Below are 25,176 nucleotides of genomic sequence, written 5' to 3' on the forward strand. Positions count from 1 at the left end.
ATAACAGAATTGCTTCCTGAACTAAACAAATAAGTGTTCTCTTTATATTGCTTTTCTCCTCACGATCGTAAACATAGATAAGGAGCTAATCACTCTCTCCATTTTTTTAACGGTCCATTCAATTTGCCATTTTTCTCCTTCTTCCATCACACAGTCTTCCATTTATTGCATTTGGTTTCTGTGCACCTCCATGAGCGTGTTATCTTTTGAATAGACCCACAATACCTCAGTCCAGTTAGCTTTTCCTCTCGAGGCCTTATTTTTTCTTCTTCATCGTGGTCTCTCCCTGTCTTATTTCTTCCTCCAAAGCCTTTATTCTCTCAAGATTATGGATGAGAGAATCCACAGATGGAAACATGGTCAAAAACTGTGCAGTGTGAAGTCTAGTGATACCAGCAGTGAACAGACATCATCTGACAAATGAGCAAATACATATGTACACACATGTAACACGTGATCTGCAGGACTATAACATGTGCACTGGCACACATGTAGCTTCGAGTGTGCGCACACACACACACACACACACACACACACACACACACACACACACACACACGAAAACTCCAGGGATGGCCGCAGCCTGGTAATTGGCAACAGGTTTCAGTGGACTTATTTTATCTATGAGTGTATTGAATTCCTCTCCCTCCCTTATTAACGCAGGGGATTGGGAGCAGCTCAGATATCAAGGCTGACACACACTCTCTGATTGTCTCTGCCACTTAACAGGAGCTTTACTCGCCCACTCTCTTAACATTATTACTTCTCCTTTGGAAAGAGGAGAGAGGTCCGTGGACCAGTGCTGAGATGGGAACTGGTAGAAACAGTCGCATTAGAAAATGTGCTCCGCTCTCTTCATGTGCGTTTACAAGAGAAGATTCAACGTCTTTGTGCTTTGCTTGAAAAGCCCCCAACAGATATTTCTTTTCACCATGAACCAAGGTTTTTTGCCACTTAAGAATGAATCGCTCAACTTGTTTTTGCTCATCAAAATATTGTTGCATTTCAAAAGGGTGTACCCTTCAGCTTCTTCATGATGATCAGCCCTTTCGGAACATCAATTTGCAGCATACAGAAAATGTCAACTTTCAACATATCTGTGCTTTTGGGCTTTTGCTCAGTTATTTCCTATTTTATTTTGGAAGTTCTCACCTCATGTGTGGTGCTTTCTTTACACTTCCTGTCTTTGGATTCTTCCTGCCTGTTTACGGCTGCGTTTTTTTTTTCTTTTTGTTTTTTCTTTTTGGTTGGTTAATCAGCCCAGTGTGTTTAATCCCTGTGTTTTTCCCTTACTCTGTCAGTTTGTCTGTTTTCCTCAGTTTGTCAGCGTTTGTGTGTCCTGTGTTCCAGCTTTGTGTTCCTAATCCGTCTGTGGTTTGTTCTTAGTTTTGTATTCTTAGTTTTTTCTTGGGTACTCAGTCTCCTGCCTTTTTTGTCAGATGCTTCTTCACTGCCCGCAGTTAGATTTGCCTTTAAAGATAGATAAATGGATAATAAATGAAGGTACAGATTTTTTTTCGTATTTAAAGTATAAATTGCTCCTGTAAAAATTATGAATCCCACAATTTTGAGAACAATATGAGAATTTTAAAGGTTTTCTTTTAAAAGCAATGTTTAAGGAATCCGTCACCATGTTAAAATATGGTCTCAAACATTCCATCACCACACCAAGGCCTGTACGTACGTGTGTGTGTGGCCATGTGGCCCAGAGCCATTAATACTCTTTCTTGTTCCTCAAATGTCATACAGTCACAAGACAGCGACGTGATAGGGCAACACCTTCCTTCCATCCATTTCCCAGAGGCGCACACAGGTTCAACAGACACATTAGAAGATTTTGAAAACTGAGAGCGCGTTCGTCACACGACCGATTCAATTTTTGTCCAAGGTAATCACATGTTATGTAACTAACTTCTCCCTCATAATATAAGCACCTCCAGTTTAAGGCAAATGATGTAACCTGACATTCATTAATATGCACTGTGGTCAGTGAGAGTCTGGTGAGAGCTCGGAGGAAAATGGACTTCTTGTGAAAATTAAGATTATAATGTGTGGTGGGACAGAGACGGGACAATATCATTGAGTCCTGACGATTATCACACTGAACGTCCGTCTTGTGTTTTGGAAAATAATGTTATTTACTTTCCTGGCAAGGCTGAGATGAGAAGATTGATACCACTCTCAAGTTTGTGAGCTAAATATGAACAGCAGTCTTTGTGCTAAGCTAAGCTAACTGGCAGCTGGTGCCTCTTTAGCACAGACATGACTTTAGACTTGAGACTTTTATTCATCCCACATCGGGGAAATTCACTTGTCACAGTAGCATGTAGACAAGCATACAGACATACAATATGTACAGCTTCCACAGCCCCAGCAGTGGTACCGGTCGCCTCATCCAGCTTTGGCTAAGAAAATTAAAAGGCAGAGTTCCAAAAATGTCAAACGCTGAACCTTAACTTGACATCCAAATCCTCCTCACCTGTAAACATAAGCCATCTTTACCAAGTTAACTTAACCTGAACCAGGTACGTGATACCAGATCATAAAACACAAACAGACAAGCCTCTCCAGCAAATCTAGCCTCACCACACAGGAGTCCAATAGCCATAAGCAGTAATCACCACTAGACAGTATGCTGCCCATCACTCCCCCCCGATCAGGATCTGTCCTCCAGCTGCACCGAATCAACAGGTCTAATGTAAAGTGGCCTAAATAGCCTTTAATGGCACCGGCCTTAACCAGCAGTGACATAAAGAAACTGCGGCGTGTCAGACTTCTCGATTTTTGCTGTTACATGTTGAGCCGAAACGCATTGTAATGGAGACATATGCTGCGCTGATGTGTGGGAAATGTCACATCAGTTTAACACGGCATAATTACCACTTAGAGTTAAACAGCCTTTGGCAGGCACACAACCACACTTGGAACGAGGTTAATACAGCCGAGAACAGCGAGCACAGCGATCCCAAACGCCGCCCGTGCCATCTGATGGAGCCGCTGACACAAATGGTGTTGATTATTAGAGTGTGCGAGACTCTCAAGTCTCAGCCTGCCACTGCAATTATGACACCCACTGCTCGTGAGTACAGTGTAATGGAAAAATAATTCCAAACTGGATTCATGTGAGCGCACGTGAGCAAGCGAAGCTAAACAAAATGCGTTCAAAATGAGTTCACACACCACTATTCCTAAAATTAAATTTACACAACAGTTACTGTATTTTAATATGTACCTTTACCCTGTCATATTATTAAGGATACTTTCTGGGATGTGTTACAAGGTCAGATCTGTGCAGTGTATGAAAACGCCTTCTACAAGGCAGACAAGTAAACTGGGTAAAAGAGAGGCTGCTCTTAACTCGACAATTCACCAACCACAACCCGCGCAACTACAGTGCAGAGCATTTAATTCAGTCAGCGATATCAGCGTCAACACTTGTCATATCCACTTGAGGAGCCATTAACAGAAGGGACGCTAATGCCACGCACAAAGACCACCGTGTCATTTCGATAACGACTCCTTTTCCCAGGTAGGAGGCCGAGCTACAGAGAGCGGAGGATGAGCGTTCTGAGTGATGACTTCTCAAACCTAATTTGCATACATCGCGCTGTCCTGAGGGGTTTGAGTCAGGCCCGCCGTTGGCAGCATCTCCCCATCCTCGCATCCACTGTAAAAAATGACAAATGGTGATGTTTGATAAAAAGTCATGTGCTGATTTCGGTGACATCGTTCCATTCCCCCCGTGGCACGTAGGGTTAACTGTTGGATTTCAAACCCCTTTATTTGCCTAAAGGCAGCAAAGACCCCGACTAGCGCTGCCGCACTTATCCCTAAATGGCCTACCACGAATCTGACCTTTTAGAAAACCTTTTTTTTTTTACAACCAGCAGCAGATGTTACGAGCCGCTCTCACATTTTCTCAGTGCCTTGTCCCTATCATCTTGTTTCTCACTCTTACTCCCCCGTGGTTTCGCGTCTTTATCATTTCCTGTGTCCCTTTTGTTGTTTCAGACTCAGGTTTTCTCATTCACTTCTTGTGTCATCCCCCATCTCCTCGTTATTTCACGCTTTCTTTTCCTTGCCTTATTCTTATTTTTCGCGGTCTTACCCCCTCCCGAGCTTTCGCTCAAGTGCCTCGAGCACTTTTATTCATTTCAATGGCATTCGATTGTCAGTGGAGGTCTTGTTAAAATGGCCGAATTGACCTTATATTGGTGGGAGGAGAAAATCGCTCCTCTTTTCATTTTGTTTTTCACTTGTTATTTTTACTTTTCCAAGTCTCTCATATCTCTCTGTGAGTGTGCATGGTCTTAAAAAACTGTCAATTCATAGGGCAGAGGTACTCATTACCCTGTCATCCGTCAAATGTGCATGCGAAAATCTGCAACTCTACAAATGTTTGCGCTCAAATGCCCACACACGTGGCAGTGGACCTATTCCATTTTGTTACATTGCTTGGGCTTGACATTGTTGATCTGTCAGGTGTTACTCTTGTGCACTATTTACTATGATGTGACCATACAGATTGACCTGCAGTTGTGACTGATTTCCAGCATCCCTGCGGTACAGTTTCGTTATTTCATTTTTTAAAATAAGGAGACCTCTGGGAAATTTCCAGCCGCGTTTGTGGAGACAGAAACCAGATATTTTTGAAGCAAACATCTCCATCTTCTCCAGCCATGGTTGTGGCGACCGAAGCAGGACTTTTAAGCAAAGACATGATCTTTCTATAACTCTAACACTGGATATTTTTGAGAGGACCTCTGAAAAATGACCAGGTGTGTTTGAGGAGACAGAAACCAGACATTTTAGACAGGAAGTGGGGAAATCTCCAGCTGCGTTTGTCCTGACCAAAGCAAGTATTTAAAGCCAAAAGATGATGTTTTCCTAACCCTAAGGTTTTGTGCCTGAACCTAACCAGATGTTGAGCACAGTGTTGTCACAAGATCAATTTTAATATAAAGTAATATAAGGAAATGGAACATATCGACATTCCCAAAGCTGATTCTGGCAAACAGGGTGTGTAACATATTTTTTTCCTAAACCTAACCAAGTACTTTTGCTGCTTAACCCGCAACTGCAACCGTTATAGATTCATTTTGTAACACTAGCAATGATGTCACCTGACAATGGATGAAGACCAAGGTCACCTGACTGGTGTGTGCACTGCACGCAATTTGCAGGTGTAAACGGGTGTTATTTCTGTGCAGATTGATCTTACGGTGTGCAGAGACACAGTATTTGTGGTAATGCTTTGGTTTCAATGGCGGCCCTCCATGCAACTTTCATCCTTAACCTCGTGCCCACACAGGAACTCCAAACAAAATATATTTCACGCTCCCTCCTCTTGCTCTTTCCACACCCTTTGTTTTTGAATGCCTACCCATTTCTCTTTGTGAAGGCACGGTCAGATGTCATGACACCTCTCGCCCCGTTGGTCTCCCTTTCAGCGCTGCTTCCACGTTGCGCGTTTTATTGCCCGACACCTTAACGTGACCTTTGATCCATTTCAACAGTTTGTTCTGTTACAGCCCCAAAGCCTCCACCTCGACCCCCCTTTCCTTTTTTCCTTTTTTTTTCATCTCCTGACCCTCGAGCCTGACCTCGGCAATGTTTGAAATATGTTTACATTCTGTGACCGTGAAAACTCTTCACTTCTCTGCCTTTTGAAGATGCTCTTTTCATGTTCAGACCTACAAACCAGACCTCTGCTCCATTTTAAACAGACTGTATGTTCACAATTTCTGCTAATGAAAGCACCTGGTGTCTGGCTTCCCTTTCTCCCTCTCGCTCCCTCATCATTTCCCTCCCTACCTCCTTCTCTCAGTTTTTTTCCCCCTTACTTTGTGGCTTCAGACAAATCTGCCCCCAACATGTTCTGTCCGTCAAGGCTCCGCACCTCTGCTTCAACGCCATTTATCGTGAAATAACTTCTCCCTGCATCAAGTCTCACTCTGAGGGAAAAAAAAAACATTCTTTTTCATTCTGCCTTCCAACAGCCTCTGCAATGCAGTAACAGATGTTTCACAGAGGAGTGAAGGTTACCTACAGCTGAAGCGCATCCATTTATTCAGACTATTGTGTGTGAGTGTGAGTGTGTGTTGGAGCGGGGATTAACAAAATGACTATGTGCTCAACATCTTGTCTTTATGAATATTTGAACAGCAGCATAGTTTTCCTTCTGCACTGTCTTTAGGGACACATATAATGTGACTTTTTCTTTTATCGTCTCTCTTATGTTTTGAAGACTTCAGTTATTACGTTTGTATAACATTCTATTTTGTTTTTGTTTATGTTTACATTTTTTCACAATCTTCATATTAGTCTTATTTCTTGTGCACTGCCATGATCTTTTTGAGATGCAGCATAGTTCTATGTTCAGCAGTGTTGGTCTGCGTGTCCGTGGTATTAGATGAATCTGCTATAGCTCCCGGATTATGTGGACTTTGGTGTCCACACAGTTCCTTCCGAAGGAGAGAAGTGAAGTGAAATTCACATTTTTCCACTTTGAGCAAAATGTCTCAGCGACTACTGTCCCATGAAATGTGGCAAAGACATTTATGTCCCCCTCAGAAGTTGTATTCTGTAACACTTTGTTCTCTGGTGCTACCACTAGGTTCCGTTTTTGGATTTATAACCAAATTAATGCAAAACTTATAACAGTTCTCTCACTGTTGGCTGTACAGTTTTATTACCGTTTAGCACATTTAGCAAATGTTGGCATGCTGACATGCTAAAGTAAGATCAACCGAGGTAGGCTTAACATTATACTAACATTGTAGCATTGTTAGTAGTAAATTAGCATGTAAGTATCTCAAATCATCACAGCCTCATGGTTGACACATTCTCATCTGACTGTCATACACTGGAGGTATGATTGGTTTAGGCTAAAAAACTACTTAGTTAGGTTTAGGAAAACATCATGGTTTGGTTTCAGTTAACTAGGCTACTAATTTAACTTACTGTAGACACATGATACATACTTAGGTTATGTACAGTAAAGCTGATATCAATTACGTAAATTACTTACTTAAAATAACCACAAGTTGACATGAAAGTCCTGTGCTACTAAAACCCGTCAATCCAAGATCTCCTCCTAATTCACCTGATTTCCTCCTGTACTGCCGTAATAACAGCTTCCACCACTAGAGGTCACTGCCTAACAAGAACTGGAAATACGGTTGGTTATAAGCTGCTTATGTGCCTTTGTGGTAGTTTTTCCAGTCGGGGCGAGCTGTCAAACTGCTGCTGTATACTCGCAGGATCTGGTTCTACTGGAAAAGAAATAGATGAGTTTTGAACGGAGAGTATTTCTGGGGCAGTCAACGAAACCCAAACTGGATCGAGTTAAAAACACAAATGTACTGTACTGTTTACACTCTAGATGCAGTGGGGTATAATGTATGTATTTCTAGGCAAACAATGTGTGAAAAACCTTTTTCACATATTGGCGCTTAGATGTGTTTATGCTCAGGTCTGTGGTAATGTCCGAGGGCAGTAGAGTGTGGGTGTGTGTCAGAACCAAGTTGCACACTCATACTTCTCTCCACTGGTTCCTGTCAGTCCATACTTCACCAGCGTAGGCCTAAACACATTTACACCAACACACACACACACACACAAATGCGTTTTGTCTTTTGAAATTCAATGTTAAAGTATTCCTAATGGTTCAAGCTATCACGCCTTCCAGCTGTGATTCAAGTTCAACCAGAACGGTTTTGTTTTTTGATTTTTTTTGTTTGTTTTGTTTTTTTTTTCAGATCGATGTCAAGCTCTGGAAGGAAATGGCTCCAACCGTATGCTGATTTCCTCGGGCTTCGGTACAGAAAGATCAGTGATCTGAGAGAGACGGAGAGGAGGCCAAACAGGACCACGGCCAAAGCAAAGGGAGATGGATTGAGGGGGATGCGGGAGATAATGAGAGGAGTTGGAGAAAGCCCATAGACAGTGATAAAAGGATTGAAAGGGAAAGGGAAGAGAGAGAAACACAGATAACAATACAGAGGAACAAAGACAAAGGCCGAGACAAGAGGGAGGAGGGAGTCGGACAGGCTGAAGAGACAGAAACAAAGAGAGCTCGGCTGCCTGATCCACTCAGACATTATCAGGTACACACGGACTTTGCTTTTAATCTCATCTGTTTAATCAGAAACTGCTTACAGACCACTTAACAAGGCTGCAAACTTGCTAACACCAGTAAACACCCAAACGCTGATACAGAAATTAAAGAAGAGCTCCCAAGTAAAACGTATCCGTCGTCTGTCGAGGTTATTTTCCTCATATGCTGAGTTTACTATGTGAAGTAATTCAAGATAATCCCGTATGGTCCTGTTTTATTGAGTTGTTTACTTACGTTATCCCAAATGTCTGTAAAAACTAATGAAACACTACAAGGCTCAAAGGGTAGAAGTCATAGAAGTATGACTGTAGACTCAACAGAGAAATGGCTCAGACTAATACATGAGGGAAATATGCAATCGGAGGTCTTTATTCCTCTCCACTAGGGAACTAAAGGGGAAATAGACATGTTTGGGCGTTTTTTGCTCTATTGGATATTGACACTTGACGTCTTAAAAAACCTCCAGTGGTTGGATTTTCAAACGGTTGCATATATGATATTCTAAGACTCAATAGGCATCAAAGATGTAAAAGACAGATGTGTGTAGCAGACATTTCTTTACAGACATTCGATAGAAAAGGTGGTTGGCTGCAATGTGCCGCCTTGGCTATCTAAAAGGGAGGTGTAATATTCCATCTTTTCAAAAAAGCTGCTAGTTGGCCACCACTGGGGTAGGCTAAATCCACGGACCAAGGCGCAAAAAGGCCGGCCACATTGGCTTGCTGCCTAGTATAAAAATGACCAGTGTGGAATAGAGGGGAAAAAACAGTGCTGGGATCTGTTTGGATATGGTTAAGAAGGACGACACTTTTTTTTTTTTTTTTTTCTTTTTTGTCTTGGACTCTCAGGAGGCACCATCTCCTTTTCTTCAGCTTTGAAAGCTGCCATAAGAGCATAAAATCATGTAGAGAGCTGGTGACAGGTTGGAGCTGTGTCTGTGAGAGTTAACAGCCTGCAATGAGCTTTTTGCAGCAAATAATTGGGCTTTCACCCTGGGAATTTGGGTTGTCATTATTTCTTTTGAATTCTTGTCATAGCCTGTTTGCTTGTATGTATTTTTTTGTGTGTTTTTTAAAAGCATGCCTCTGTCAGCCTATGCAAATACTCCCGTGTGCCTGTGCTTTTAGCCCTGTGTGTGTCATCTCAAAATGCACTTCACATTCGTATGAAGCGTATAATCTTAATTCTGTCGTGAATATGACGGCTCTTTTGCCTCGGAACAAAATAAAAGCAATTTGTTCGCCCATCACGCTGATCTCTGTGTGCGCGTACTTGCCATATTGAAAAAGTGTGTGTTCTGTTCCAAAGGACTTCTGCCTTTTTACTTGCTTGCCCAATCCTGATGCGTTCATGTGTGTTTTATTTCCCCTTTTGTCTGTTTAATGTCAAACCGAGACGGTGATTTAGGCCTTTTCTTGTGGCTGTTTTTATTTCCTTTCCCTTCTCTCATATCATTCAAACACTTTGGTTCTTCAGAGCCGCGTGTTGACGTGTTAGGCGACGGCAAAAAATTGCTTCCTTGCTGTGTCGCTCAGAAGGGTTCTGCTGTGACAAATCTGACAGAGTGACTGAGCAGCTGAGTGGCTTGCTGACGGACTATTTGTCCGTCATCTGACTGGGTGACGGATTGATTTGTGGACAGCTGAATGACTGGCTAGTTTTCAGAGCGCCTGACTGACTGACTGCCTGCTTTGTTGACTGGATGTAAATTTGACTGACTTTCTATATACATGTCTTTGAGTCAGTGACATCCTGTCTTGCAGGAAAAGTGACTGGTTACCACAGTTATAACCTTATAGGCTGGTGTGACTGGAGATGGAAACAGTTTGTTTTTAAGTTTGCTGACATACAATTTATTTATTAGTGGCTGATCAGATCAGACTAATGCATGTTTTGATGCTACAGACAGTTTATTCCTGCTATCCTTCCATGTCTTTTCCTTTCCCATCTCTTCTCTGTACGTTCATGCAGTACATTTCCCCTCCGCTCACAATTAAAGTACGTTACAGTGGATTTGGCGCCTCCGAGGCTCGCTGCTGCAGACAGCTTGAGAAGTGAGAGTGAAGATGAATCCCAGAAGAGTCAAAAACAAACTCTGTGCTGTCCTCGACTCCTTGTGTTGGGTGTTAATTCCTCCAGAAGCCCCAGGCTCTGCCCTTGGCTGCCTCCTCAAAAGTATGGACATTTTTACATTGGGGTCTAAAGGGGACTTACTGGCTTTATGAGCCAATGACAACTGGCCGTTCAAGTAACTGCAGTAACTCCAACTCAAGCATTGGTTTAGATTTTCTGCCCTGGAGTTCACAGGTCAATCCAGACGGACGCAGAATTGTTCATCTTCTTATCCCAGTAAAAGCTACCCTTCTCTGAGCAAACCTCAACTGAAGCTTCATTAGAGTATTGGGACATTGGTAATTCAAGGTCAACTGATTATCAGATTTCACATAGAATCAACTGGCGAGTGTAAAATGTGACGAACCACCAACTTCTCTACAACTTTAAACTGACGATAATTCATTTTGTTTGGCTGTAAACATGTCTTGCCAGCTGAACGAGTTGTCCATCTGGCAGATAGAGGGCAGCATAGGCATGTCATTGCTTCGCTTCATTCACCAGCTAGTCGCTCACTTTTTTCTGCGTGTCCTCTGATGCTGAGCAGCACATACGATGCCTGCCACTGGCCAAAAATTGACTCAGGTGAACTTGGTGAGAGTAAACCAAAGCAGTGCATTTATGGGCTGGAAAACCAAAAATGGTGAACTGAAAGAAGCTAAAATGCATGTACAGAGTTGATTATGTGTGTATCTGTTACAACCCTTGCTCATCCTTGCCCTGCCCACTTCTTCCAAATAGAGAAATCTTTCATGGGAAACAGCCAAATGTGTTCCAACAACGGTGGATTTAGTGCGTTTGCGTATCCTGTAACTTATGGTAAGCAGCTGACGGAGAAGTAAAAGGTTTTTCGGGCCTTTAAATGTGTGACTGCATCTGCTGTTTGCGGCGTGTTTTTTTTTTTTTTTTTTTGCCCAGGTCAAAGCAGAAGGACTGATCCTTTCACTTAAGCCAAGCCGAGATAGCGATCAACTTCATCATCTCCCCTCACCTCTGCAGTCAAAGTCAAGGTGCTCCTCCTGCGCCCCCGTCTCTTTATCCCTCACCCCATCTGCTCACACTCTCCCCTGCACCTCCTATCCTCAAAAGCTCCATCCTTCTCACTCTCTTTACAGTTTTCCCTCTCGCTGCATCTTGTTTATTTTTGTCTACACTCGGCATCTGTCCTGTTCACCATCGCGCTCACTTTTTGGGCAATCATCCTCTGCCTTTTCTGTTACTTTTTCTCGCCCTCGCCCTCAGTCTGACTGTTGGTTTTGAACTGAGGTATGGGAAAGGTATAGAAGGTCACTTTTAGAGATGAATGGAGCTTGTATCAGTCTGGCATCTCCTCCTCTCCAGATTAGTTTCCTGCTGCCCTCTAGTCGCGCCGATGCATAATTCATCTCGCCCTCGCTCGTTGTCGTTAATTGTCGATTTTTTTGTTGCCCTCTTCCCTCTCCCCTCGTCCTCGCACCTTTCTTTCTGGGTTCACTCCGCATCGTTTAATTCTCACCGGCTCGCCTGCCTCTCTTCATTACAGTTTTTTTTTGGTTCTTTGTCCTTTCTTTCTTTTACGTTTTGGTCTTCCATCTCTTTCCGTCTCCCTTCACCCTCTTTCTCCCATTTTTCATGCGCTGTGTCTTCTCTACGCACACGTCAAGTTGTTCAGTTGCAGATAACAAGTGAGTATGCAAAGCATGTTGGAAAGAGATGGCTTAGGAAAGTGCAGAGGAGTTGGTGTCCATATCCATTGTAAGTCTTTTCCTTAATGTCTGTGCCTGCCTGCAAAGTGTGGGTATTCTGCATTCGTGACTACGTCTGCGGCAGGTCTCTGAGAATGTGTGGAAGTGTGCAGCAAGTTGTCAATCCATCACTTCGATGCAGACTGAAATATCCCAACTACTATTATATGTATTGCTTTCTGCATAAATTCTACAGTGAAATTCCCTCATAACCGACCGAACAGCTGACATTAGCATTCAACCACATTCTAGTTAGCGTTACTGTTTGACATGATACAACTCGGGAAAAGGCGTGAATCAAGAAATCGGCGAGAAAGTTGTTGAGTGCTAACATCAGCTTACGAGTTATCAAATGTGTTGTTTTAGCTCGAAATTTGGCAGGATGGTCCTCCAGATTTGGAAAATGGCCACTGTGTGAATAACGTCCCTGGCTCAGAGTCGTTCAGCATTGCAGAAGGTGGACATGTTGACGGGTGTCGCTGCTGGAGTGATCCCATTCGAGATCGAGGTCGTCTACTTTTCTCCTGTGTGTGTGTGTGTGAGTGTGTGTGGCCTGTTCCCTGTTGCAGCATCATCATCACTCTCATCCGCTGTACAAATTCTAATTTTGAGCGGCACTTGATTGCAACCCTAATGTTTGGTTTCATCATAAAAAACGACACAGGCACTTCCCCATCTGCAGGGGGGGAGGGACTGTCCGTGAAGCTGTACAGTACGCTACACACTTCACACGCACGCAAAGACTACACAACTGTTTCACCTCCCGATTTGCTGCTAACAAATGAGTGTAAATAAGGCCGTTTAGGTGTAAGTGTGGCACTTCATCATTTTTCTGCAGCAGTAATTATTGGACTCTGTTTTTTTTTTTTTGCTCGTTTCCACTCAATGTGGAACCGGCTGGCTGGTTGAATAATGCATGTTTGTTTGTTGGTTTCATTACAGAAGCAGATGTCTCAGCTGGAATAATGGAGGATTTTCACAGTGTTATTATGTTGTTGATTTATTTATTTTTTCTCTCTTTCTCCCCCCTTCACGCTCTGTGGTCGGAGAGAAGATGAGAGGTTTGGGGTCTTTCGGCTCGGCGCAAATGAAATCTTTCGGACGACGCCGCCGCATATATTTTATTATAGTTCTCAAATGTACCCGAGCGGCAGTGGAGGGGTCAGGGATGGGTTTTTTGTTGTTGTTGTTGTTGTCATGCCGCCAATATGAATCCAGCCTCATTTCCGTGTTTCTGCCCCCTATTTTCTGTGTGCGTCATATCATCCCTGAGCTTTTGGCCGTAATGCTGATACTTTCGGAGTTCTGTCAATATCGGGATTGTAGTCCTCGTTTCTCGACGCTAATACAAAATGTAACAATGTGATGAATGCCGACGGTACTGTACATCAAGCATCTCCCGACACTCACGGATATTATTTAAAAAAAAAAAAAAAAAAAAAACGGACTGCTTTCACAGCCTCATACAGCAGAGGGAACGCGCGCCATATCCGTCTCTTTCAGGGAGCGGCGATGGCGGCCACAGCTAACACTTTCTAATAACTTGATTCATACGCTGCTTCACTTCCACTTCCGTCAAGCTGAGGCAATAAGGCCTTGGTAACCTTTTAAACCCTCCCTCCTCCTCCTGCTCTTAATCCTTTATAGCTGCTATTGTATTTTACCATTCAGGCCGACGCTGTGAGGGAATCTGTATGCTGTAAAGTACAAATAAATGGTCGCTGCGCTGAATCCACAAGATCTGCCCTGCTGAGTTTCAGCCCCGCTCGCACAGTTCACAGCCCAGCATTAAAAAAAAAAAAAAAAATCCCTCTCTAATACGTCTCCGTGTGCACTTTGGTAATACCGATTCGACTCCTTCCCCGAGCCGCCGCGAGGTTTAAAAGACCCTTTTCACCCCATCTCCTTGATCACAGTAATTCCCCTCCGGCCAAGCCGAAGCCCCTGAAAAATGCGTCTGAACGCTGTGTTATGATTGCTAAAACTGCTTAAAAATGTCTCCAAAAAGGTAACTGGCCGGGAGGTACACAAAGCAGATGCATCATTTTAAAGCAAATGATACTATTGACAACGGAGGAAAATCTCCCGGACATCTGCTTTGTTGTCTAAGAAATGCAGCCACCGGCAGCTCCTCCTCGCACCAGACCGATATGAGGCCTTGGCTACCCAGACACAGCTGCAGTTTGGTTTTTTTGTTTTTTTTTTCAACAATTTCTCTGACTCGTGATTCAGTTTAAACAAACTCCTGAAAAGTATAAAAGCCCATGGACACACACTAACCCCTCCTCACAGCCAGTCAAGTTACCCCATTCCAACACACGCTCGTCACCGTGACAGCCGTCTCCTTTGAAATGACGTCTAGCTCGAGGTGTCGGTAATTCTCACAGATGTCACAGATGTTAAAAAGAGGCAGACAACAGACGTGGCTTATGAGAAATTAAGAACAGCGATGAGTTCAAGATGATTTTCAACAGGGTAGTTACGAGACATGCTTATAGCAAACACGACCGTTATGCAAGGTTTGCTATTTATTCGATCATATATAACATGAAATAAGTTTACAGATGACCTCAAAGTGCTTGTTTTGCTGTCGACGCCCCCCCATGCACTTTGTTTCGATATTCCCCTCCCTCTGTTGTTCTGCAGCCGTGCACAGGGCCAGACTGCTCCAGGCAGACATTTTTTCAGGGCCTCCCTGAATGCACATTTTGTAATTTGGTGAACAAACAGAATTACTTATTAATACTCATACATTTAGTAAATTACATATTTTGAATTATCTATTTGTATTAAGGTGGTTTAATAAATTTTTTTTAAAAAGTCATGTTTGTTTCTGGATATGGAGAACTCTCTGCTCACATCAGGACCTTGGGGAATCTCTGATCTGTCTGTAACACCTCCCCCCATAAAAGACAACAAATCTATCCATCGAATATCACAGATGTCACTGCTGCTGCTCAGACTGTCTGACAACTTATAAAAGGACAGTGATTTCTAAAAAAAAAAAAAAAAATGCATTGCTGTCCTTCATTAAAGCCACAGTATGTGAACAATATTCAAAATGTATGATAACCACATGCATAAATTGAAGCCTACGTGTCCGCAGAGTGTGGCACAAATGCAGAGTTAGCTGTTTGAAGCTGTCAGCTAGTAGACAGAGTGTCCAATGGGACCCTGGCAGAGTTAGCGTCCCCATACCGCCATCTTTATTCATGTCTGGGTCACAGATTTCTCCTCCTCCTCCTCCTCCTCCTCCTCCTCTTCCTTGCTAGTCGGAGGCCACAGGACTCCCCGGTGGTCTGTAATGAGCCACAGAGTCAGCACCTACAACACACAGCAAACAGACACATACATGACGTGCCAATACGCTGGCACGCTGCGTCTGCACACGGTCGTGCACAAACTTGTGTAGTCGAGGAGCCCTTCGGATGCAGGATTAATGAAGCAGAAAACAAGGCCACGCTGAGCCGGAGTCTCCTCGAGCGCTACATTTTCCTTTCTCCACCGCTGCGTATGTTAGTGACTCCACAAATCCAACTTACCATGTGCCACTAGCTGCTTTTTTCATTTTGCACCTGTCCCTTCTGGCCTCACAGTGTCACATCACGGTACTCTGGACTGAGCTGATTTGGCCAGTGTTTCTATACATGCAGTACCTCAGTTTTCAGTAAGGACCTGGTATCGATAGCTCGAAATAACTTGCCTGGAGGCGTCGCCAAGATGGCTGCTGAGTGGCGAGACTTTCCTGAAAGGACTTTGCCTATACTACCCTTTGTAATGTATGTGATTTAGCACTTATAAATAAGTGGTGGGACTAGTATGAGCAATTTTGGATTAGTGTTTGTCTTTTGGTATGGCACCAGAGAAGACAGTTGTCTTTCTGATGTTTTAAATGTTACATTCCTTTCTCAAAATTAGCTTTTGATTTATATAGACAGCTAGCAAGATGGCTAACTAAATGGCTCGCAGGAAAGCTAGCAAGTGAGATCGCTAGCTTCCTTCAATTCCTCGCATGCACATGTGTGACATACCGTATATCTGTTGAAAGAACTGAACACCTTTAGCCTCCAGTGCTAACTCTCTACAACTTAGTTAAACTAGTACTCTTGTAACAGTTTCCTTTTTATATATTGTAAATACTTCACTGTTCATTTTTGTTTATAGTGTTTTTAGCATTTTTGATCCTTTTGCTAGATAGATCACCGCTAACAATGATACATGTAAATGTTAGGTTGGCATGGCTCACTTTTTTTAACTCTCGGTCTCGTAAAAGCGAGCAGCAAAGCTCCGACCTCATTGGTGGATAATGGATTTATATCGTAAATCAGAGAGAAGGGTATTTTGTGCATGAGCACAGCCCTTAGGAAGCCAGGCAGGCTAGCTGACTAGTTAAAAACACCTATGCGATTATCTGAATGATCAAAAATGTTTGCAAACACTACATACAAAAACAAATGGTAAACTATTAACAATGTATACAAAGGAAAGTGTGAAAAGTGAAGCACGTTTCTCAGTTACGGATGAGGAAGGATTTACGTTAGCCGCTTGCTAGCTTATGTTACTTTAAGTCTTTTCTTGGCTTATAGATGCTGTTGCCTAGCAGCAGGTAAACATAGATAGATAGATTGACAGTGTCTGATTCATTTTCCTTCTCTCTGTTACACACACGTACGCAGTACAGTATGCAAGATAGCTGGTGTTGAGTGTGGGTGCCTGTTAGCAGATCCCCTATGGCCAAGTTGAAACTCATGAGCATTAGGTTTTCTTCCTCTGACCCCAATACACGTAGCCTAATGATGAAGCTATAGGGAGCACGGAGACATGTAAGGAGTCATTAGTGTGTAGAGGGGGAGCGCTGTTTACAGGTCAGCAGCGAGCCAGCAGAGCCAAGACTGCATCTTCTGTCTCTAAACAGAGAGGGCAGTGAATGGAGCATCATAGCTGTTTGTCAGTGTATACATCCTGATACGCTACGTTGATTATGCAAAAAATATACATGTATATAAAAAAAGCACTGTGTTTAATGTTCTAATCTAAAGTTCTTCTATCCTTCGTCACTCTTCCCCTGTCTTTCAGTCACACAGTGACACCTGCTGGCCAACTGAGGAGCTGCACATGAGTAGTTAGAAAAGCAATAATAATCACACAACAGGCAACATTGACATCTTCACACTCACACACACACGGCACACACTCAGGCACGCTCGCATGCAAATGTGCATACGCCCACACACCCACACCGCACACTTCATTAGAGACCAAAATAAATGTGTCTTTCCAGCGCTTCCATAAGAAAAAAAAAAATATGCTGAAGATAAAAAAGAAAAAAAAAAAAAAAACAAGAGAGAGAAAAATTGGGTTGCATTCAGTGCTTCTGTTTACCGTTCCCGCCTGAGCAGAAATTGGTATTCCCTGCATATTTAAATAGCAATCTCCGCCATCTGTGCATTGTTGAATTATAACGGAAAATGTGTTGTGCTCCCTCGGTGGCAGGCAGACCTGCAGGTGACAGAGCGGGGAGGATGAAAAGACAAAGGAAGAGCATCAGGTGTTGTGGAGGGGGTGGGGGGGCTGGCGCAGGGCCTCGGTGACCCGAGGTGCATGAAATATCCCCTCTGAAGAACTTCACAGCCGAGAAGGACATTGGAATTCATGTGCAGCAGGAACACATGGATATATAGACACACATTAACTGTTTGTTCACCCTCATATTCACCATCGGGGCGTACAGCTGGTCATAGAGAAACACACACCAACACAAATGGAGGATCAATCATTCAATCAAGATCTACTCTACGCACTTCTGATAATGACTAGGGAGAGACAGGGGAGAAATTTAGCTTGTGAAGCAGATATTAGACACATCCACTGAGATAAAAAGCCAGCATTACCGTGGTCAGAACAACAGGGGGTGCTGCTGCTCTTATATACTACAGAACACGGTAAATCAGGGTTGCTGTGGATCACAATCACAATCCATTCACATCAACTGTACATTAAATATTATGCTTTACACAGAACTTGTTTAACATAATTAGATTGAAAGTCAATGCTATTTTGTCAGTATATAGACTATATTTATATTTATACTGCTTATACATTGAAAAAGTTCAAAGGTTGGGTATAGGTGTCGGGATCTCAGTTTTTGTTGTTCATGCGTTTCCTGTTTTATTGTGAAATTGTTCCCTCATGTGTCGCGTCTTGCTTTTCTGTTCCTGCTCTCAGTGTTTTTCCGCTCACCTGTCCCTTTTCCCACCTCACTCCAGCTGTTCCTGATCTCCTCATTAGTGCGTGTGTGTGTTTGTGTGTGTCGTCTTTGTTCTCCCTCGTGCCTTTGTGAGTTCATTCCGTCTTCCCCCTGTGATGCCACGCTGCATTTCCCACCCGTGATCTCGCCGGCGTCTCCTCTTGGTATGTTTTTGTTTTTTGTTCCTTGTGGTTTTCATTGATTTGCACTATGCTTTTGTTGTCACTTTGTCTTTGGTCCGTGTGACTTGTTTTTGGTTTATCTGGATCTCTTGGTTTTTGTATCATTGAGCTTTGTTTAATTAAAGCTCGCCTTGTGTTCCCCCCCAACCACAATTGGTATTATTCATGTTAAAAACCTGAAAGTACATGATGGATGATATAGTGTATATAATAATTCTGCATCAAAATGTTTAAAATGAATCTCATGTATTACCTGCTTTATCTCAAATGCTTCCAACAATGTTCAATCCCAAAAGCTCCACAGGTTTACACAAGGCAGCGGTGCGTTTCATTAGGACACTTGTCGCTACTTCCCGGAGAAGGAAGTCAGTAAAGATGAATTAAAAGCGAATAAAATTATAATGAAACATCACCTCATCTGTGAACAATTTATGCCCGAGTCACCTCAGATAGATTGTCATCCCCAGTGCTGCTCGCTCACATCAAAAGTTAGACGGCACCGGTTGAATTCAGGACAACTCTGTAACTTCATTTTATGCAGAAAGATTCAGATGAATGATTAGAATCAACACAGTAGAGAACTGGTGCGCTTGCATTATCTCAAGATCTCAATTCAGTTATTTCATTATCTAATCATCATGTTTTTATTTTAACAGGTTAAGCTGTCTTGTGGAAACAAAAGGCTGATTTCTTGGGATGACGAGACAGTTTATCAATAAAATTTGACTTCATGAGAGTGAGTCACGACGGACACAAACCGCTCCGTGGGAAATAATCAAACAGTAACTAATTTATGAACTTTTACCATTTGTTGTCAGAACGTTTTCTCTTGTGATTTTGAAACATCAGCTTGCAACCTGAGATGACGAGGCCTCCGTACATATCATAGAGATAACAAAGAGAACATCTGCAAAAAACAACTTGTGATTCAATTAAAAGTTGTTTTCGACATAATTCAACCACCTGTCGCTCAACTCCTAGAAACCCTCCAGCCGACTCACAGGAGAACTGGCGATGCAGTGGCCCTGTCCCCTGCACTCGCTCATACAACACTACCTAACAAACCTCCCCATTGATTTCTGCTTCGCTTCCAATACCATCCAGCGGCAATTTACGAGATTAGGAGGCTCCTTAAAGCACTTTAAAGTTCACTTCTTCTTTAAAGTGGCGCGCCTCAGGCAGTAAAGGTTGATAACAACACTGTCAACCAGCAAAAGCCACCGTCATTACCCAGGACTGTGTGCTCAGCCCGTTTCTGTCCACTCTCTGTAAGAGGCTGTCACAACTCATCACTCACACCTGACTCCCCCTTAAAACCTATCAACAGTCAATATGTCTGGTCACAATAGATGTACCTTTCTTTTTTCTTCCCACCCTTCACATTAGTGTTTCCAAATCACCTCCTCCATCTGCTCCACGCTCAAAGATACAAAGCTCAGCAAAGTTTCGATCGCAGGTGACTTTATCGCTTCTTCTCCACTCATCACACGAAGTATAAAACTGTCGCTCCTCGCTCTCACCATGATGAGAACCACTCACTCAAAGCATTCTTGACATTGACTCAATGAGATGCAGCTTCCAGCTCCAGATGCTTGAATAATTGTAAATATATACCTCTTTTATATTGTTGTGAGTGCCATTTAATTTCATTAAATCTAATTGAATCAACAGTCACTGGATTCTTAATTTCAACGACACCAACAAGTTTATCTTCATTGTTTGCAAGAGGAACTCTACAGTATCTCTGTCGATAAAAGAAACACAACACTCGCGGACCTGAATATAAAACATGATAAAATACACAAAGCAAACACCAATGTGATATAAAAGACTTATCATCAGCTCAACAGCTAAGGTGAGTAAATTAGGCCCAACATACTGCAAACTGTTTCTTTAGCTGACCTTATTACAGCAGCCAAAGCATGGAGAGCACTTACATGGCACTTGACCCAGAATGATCCATCTATCTATCCATAGTCAAGGATATGTATTTCTCCTCTAGGATGCTGCTTGTGTTGTTGGTTAATTAAACGGCGGGTTCAAGAAGTCAAGTGTTTCGATGTCTCCACTCTCCACGACACTCGTTCATCCACTTAAAGCACGTCAGGATCCGTGAGATGAGACGATTTACTGTAATTGCATCTCTGTTAGGGTCATTTACTGGCGTCATATAGAAGAGTCTTCAGCTAATGCCCCGATCTCTGCACACACAGTATGTCATGCTGTTACCTGCTGTGAAAAAACAGATCGTTCCCCCCGCTAACGCTTCATCTCCACTTCAGCATCTGAAGAGCGAGACGTTTCACTCAGGAATATTCAAAGTCACGTCTCCCTCTGCTCCGGCTCCTTCTCCGGTAAAACACCACCTTGTATGCAAAATCAGATCACCTTGGCGCCCTTAATACAAGAATAATTATGCTCTCAATCAGAGGTGGGATGAGATAGAAGGACCAACGGGAGGGTAATCAAAAAAGTGCAAAAGGTGGGATGAAGAGAAAAGACATCTTGGGGACATTTTAAAAGGAAAAAGATGGTGCAAGACAACTAGTGAGGGAAACTCTTTGGATAAAGGTAACGACAAAACATTGTAAAAGATTATCAAAAGAAAGGCATAGGGATGGAAAAAAGGGCATTTTTTTAACGTGCCAAATATATATATATATTTTTTTTTTTTTTTTTTTAAACTTTGTTGTATTTACTTTTTTCTGACATAAGTTGATAGATGTGCAGAAACTAGCCTGGCACCACATTTCTTGAGGGTTTGCAAAGAATATAAATTGCACAATACAATTCTATATTCTTGAACTACATGTCCCTGAATGCATCGTGATTTTCTTAGCCGTGCATTCAAGGTATCGAGCTGCCAGGTGTAAGTATGCGAATAGACAGCAGCTCAATATCATGTAGCCATTTCCATCAGAGGCACTCGTGCTGCGTGCTCACCAGAGCTGCAGTTAGCATGTTAGCTTGGTTAGCAGTGCAGCCAGCGGTCCGGACAGGGAGCTCGGGGGACCAGGGGAGGTTTGGTGTTTACACCTCTAGCACTGGAGCTTTTAACCGAGTTGAGGCTAACTGATTAGCATGCTAACTTCAGTAGATATCTCAGTAATGCAATACATATTACAGTTTATATTTTTAGCTCATTCTTAGCTGTAAAAATCTTACATATTGCACCTTGTTTAAGCAAGTAGAGTTATAAAGGCTGGTCTTATAATTAGAGGTGGCTATTTGAGGTCAATCACAAGGTTCTGATGTGGCCCCTGATGAAACTGAGTTTGATAGGAGGGTCTTGTTACTCCTTCTCATAGCACTAGATGGCAGCATTGGGCTACACGTTGGCCTGTGCCGGGCCCACTCTGAGTCATATGTTGATCATGCTCGCAGCCTGGCAAAATACCATCCCTCCTGAGAGCCTGCTGAAGGTGCGCTGACACGACTGGAAGATGATGGCATTCATCACAAAGAGACGAAGCCTGAAGAACGTCGGCGGCGAGAGGCTTTCAAGAACAACAGCCCAATATGTCAAGCCTCAGCACGCCCCCACAGCTAACGAAATCAATATTTGACAGAAAAGACGTGGAACTCTTCAGAAAAACCTAAATCGAGAAGTCAAACTGATATGCCTGCAATGGCGAATCCTGAATAAGAAGGCTCTCCTTGACTGCAGTTTCAGAAAAAGACTCTTAACTCTCCGACTTCACGGAGACAATTCTTACAAATTGCAGCTGCAGGCGAGTTGATTAACAGAAATATCTCTCCTCCTGCTGATTTATTTAGATAAATAACTTTTACAGACAAGACCTCGGGGATGGTGGAGGTGTAAATAATTCAGACGGGTAAAAGTATGAGAAACGTTGCGCTGATCACGTTGACTTAAACCGAGTGCTTCTATAATTCATCGAGGCCTCCGTACACTGTTGTGTTTGTGTTTGTGGGTCTGTTGTCTGTTTTGTTTAGCCTGTCTGAGTGCAGTGTGGTGCCTGAATATTACTAATTTATTGCAGTGCGTACACGGCGAAGCCCTCGTTGGTTCGAGCGTGCCCCACTAACCTCGAGCCTCTGCGCCATGTGTGCGGCGGTTTGTGTTTTCGCATGGTGTGTGCCCTTGATGTCCCTCTGTGTCTGAACTGTTTGAGTGTTTCCACGCATGAGTACATCTGCGAGAGAACCTCTCTTCTTTATCTCCACACACACACACACACACACACGGCAACCAGCAGACAGTCTCCCCAGACCGCACACAAACACACACACACACAATAGACATGATAATTACATGTAAAGTGTTGCCCCCCGCTCCTTCCCTGCTGATTAAAATGGGCCGTAAGTTGCTGTGGTGGTATTTTCAAGGTCAGACACGCAAAGTGTAATTTGAAGGAGTTTCACCTGCATGTACGCGGGCATGGAGTGATTAGCTTTGCCTGGATTGGCTCACACTCAAAGTGTTTTGATATCAAGGAGTGAAATCAAGTGTTTCCCTGTTCATTTCAATAAAGCCACACATGGCTCACTGGTATAAAAGAGGATTAGTGCCACGGTCGGCATTCGGAATCCTGACTTTAAACTCAGGATTTTGACTTTGTTCGCAGAATCCTGACTTAAAACCTGGAATTCTGAGTTTGAAGTCGGAATAATTCCTTTTTCCTCAAAATCCCATCCTTAAACTCAAATTTCAAGTTCAGAAATTCTGCCTTTCTTTTCAGAATTCTGCCATTCAACTTAGAATTCTGACTTTAAACTCAGAATGGTCCCTTTTTTCTCAGAGTCCCGACTTTAAACCCCAAATTCTGATACTGATTTTAATCTCAGATTTTGGGGGAAAAGTCATATTGGTGGGGGGGGAAAGTCAGAACTGTCCTTAATCCTCTTCAGTACGTTGCCCACCTGCACGCTGCGAAGAACAGTTAAGATGCTGAGAGTGAACAAGGATTTTTTCCTCCTCCCTCGGCAGCGTCTGTATGTCTGAGCGAACCACACATCTCATCGCTCCAATTCTCACGTTTGCCGACGGGGGATTATTAAACTGGCACTGAATCCAACGCACCTTACGGCGCTCTCTGGAAAATTTCAGGGTGAAACTTTACGTGGGCAACTTTTTCTTTCAAGTCGAATCCAGGTCAGATGAAGATATTGGCAGGAGCGAGTCGAGTCATCTATCTTCAGCATTCTCCCCCCTTGGTGGAACTTGGCTGTGTGGGAATGTGTGGTGTGTGTGTGTGTGTGTGTGTGTGTGTGTGTGTGTGTGTGTGTGTTTGTGTGTGTGCGTGTGTGTGTGTGTTTGCCTCCCTGCTAGGAATTGGCTCCTATCACCCATTTGATGTAGAAGGTCAGCAGCTAGATGTCCGCCGTGTTTGCCAATTCACTCCCCCTCCCTCTCTCCGCCTCCCTCACTACCTGTGTGATAAACAAGTACACGGGTAAGTATAACTGCAAATATTCAAAGTATTTGTTCGTAAACACGTGTTTGCATTTGATCGGTACATTTTCACATGCTTCCGTTTCTCAAAAAGTCCCATATACGCACCTTATGCGTCCTGTGGGACTGCAGCACGTTGGCCTGCAGCGGTGTCAAAGATCCACTAAGAGCACTTACAGCACTTGAGACATAATGTGCTCATTTCATTTACTCCTGAGAGTCTCTCCAATTATTGACTGGGCTGCTGGACATAGTCTGGAGCACCTAGTCACAGGTTGTGGGTCGTGTTTGTGTGTATCTGATGACTGTAGCCACATATCCTTCAGTGGTCTTCTTCAGTGGTGGACCCCAACTTATGTGAACAGCAGACACACCCTACACTGTCTATGTATCATAAGGACGTAGCTTCTAGGTGAAGTGAAGCCTGTACAGAATGACCAGCAGGGTGCAACTCCACTGGTTTCTGATTATATATAAGCTTATGAGAAAATGACCCCACTTCTCCCTCGAGTTATTACCTCAGTAAAAGCTTTCCTGGTGGGTTTATGGCCTCAGTTGCTTTGTTCAAGTCCTCTTCAACACAGCGTGATGTTCGTTATGTCAATTATGATCCCATTTAGAGTCAAATAGGGGATAAAGCAGGGTGTGCTTTAAAACGGCACTGTGACGCAATTCATTGCTAGAGTTTGCTCCCACTTCGAGCTAACTTACCTCCTTCTGGGTTCAGGTACACTGCAGCTCTGGCTGGGACTCACTTGATCTAGGCGACTCTTTACTGGCTGGAGAAGCACTTTTTAAATGAAGTATTACAATTATTTACTGTCACTGTCAGGTCAAAGTTTAGTTAAAGTGCATCATCACAGCACGAGGTCACAGTTCACCTCACAGTAATGGGATACTTCAGCCCTGCTTCAAGCCCGGCCTCTACCACTGCAAGTCTGCAGGTCTTCCACGCGCAGCTTTTTAATGAAGCGTACAACACGAGCGTTACAGTCTGTTTGATTTTCCCGTTAGATCAATTAAAAAGAGCCCTTTAGCTTGTGAAAGAGCAAATTTAATGGCGATCCGCAGCAGTTTTTGATGCAGGCAGCCGTAGAACAAGCCGCAATCGATGTCCATATCCCCTACAGTTAGGTTAGATCAATCCAGAGAAAACTGATGAGGATCACTTTCAGGGACAGTGGTGCTTCCACTGGGGGGGGGGGGATTTGAATAATCTGTCAGAGCAGTTGGTGAGCTGTTCCCAAAGATTTCTAGTGCTGACTTTGCAGTAGTACAAATCATAAATACCATGAATAATGGATCCATATCTTATCTTGGGTGTAATTAGTGTGAACGAACACGCCAGAGTGGCAAATAAGTGCATTTTACGCAGC

The 25,176-nt window shown here is 43.2% G+C and overlaps 1 protein-coding gene and 1 long non-coding RNA gene across 7 annotated transcripts in view; both read left to right on the plus strand.

Moving 5' to 3' along the window:
- Window positions 1-9,383, plus strand: part of grm8a (glutamate receptor, metabotropic 8a) — a 453,766-nt gene extending 444,383 nt beyond the window's left edge. For 5 of the 6 annotated variants that reach the window (XM_037121952.1, XM_037121956.1, XM_037121954.1 and 2 more), the window contains one exon: window positions 7,761-9,383. In XM_037121952.1, the coding sequence (XP_036977847.1) occupies window positions 7,761-7,843 (83 nt within the window). In that variant the 3' untranslated portion in view covers window positions 7,844-9,383. The remainder of the gene's footprint in view (window positions 1-7,760) is intronic. The other variant, XM_037121960.1, reaches the window with a different exon arrangement.
- An 8,246-nt stretch (window positions 9,384-17,629) lies between these two features.
- LOC119032629 lies at window positions 17,630-20,054 on the plus strand. The gene is made up of 2 exons (XR_005078990.1): window positions 17,630-18,366; window positions 19,041-20,054. It is a non-coding gene; the product is annotated as an uncharacterized LOC119032629 (long non-coding RNA).
- The last annotated feature ends 5,122 nt before the right edge of the window (window positions 20,055-25,176 follow it).

The sequence above is a fragment of the Acanthopagrus latus genome, chromosome 14 (genome assembly GCF_904848185.1).
Source record: "Acanthopagrus latus isolate v.2019 chromosome 14, fAcaLat1.1, whole genome shotgun sequence".
NCBI classification, from domain to species: Eukaryota; Metazoa; Chordata; class Actinopteri; order Spariformes; family Sparidae; genus Acanthopagrus; species Acanthopagrus latus.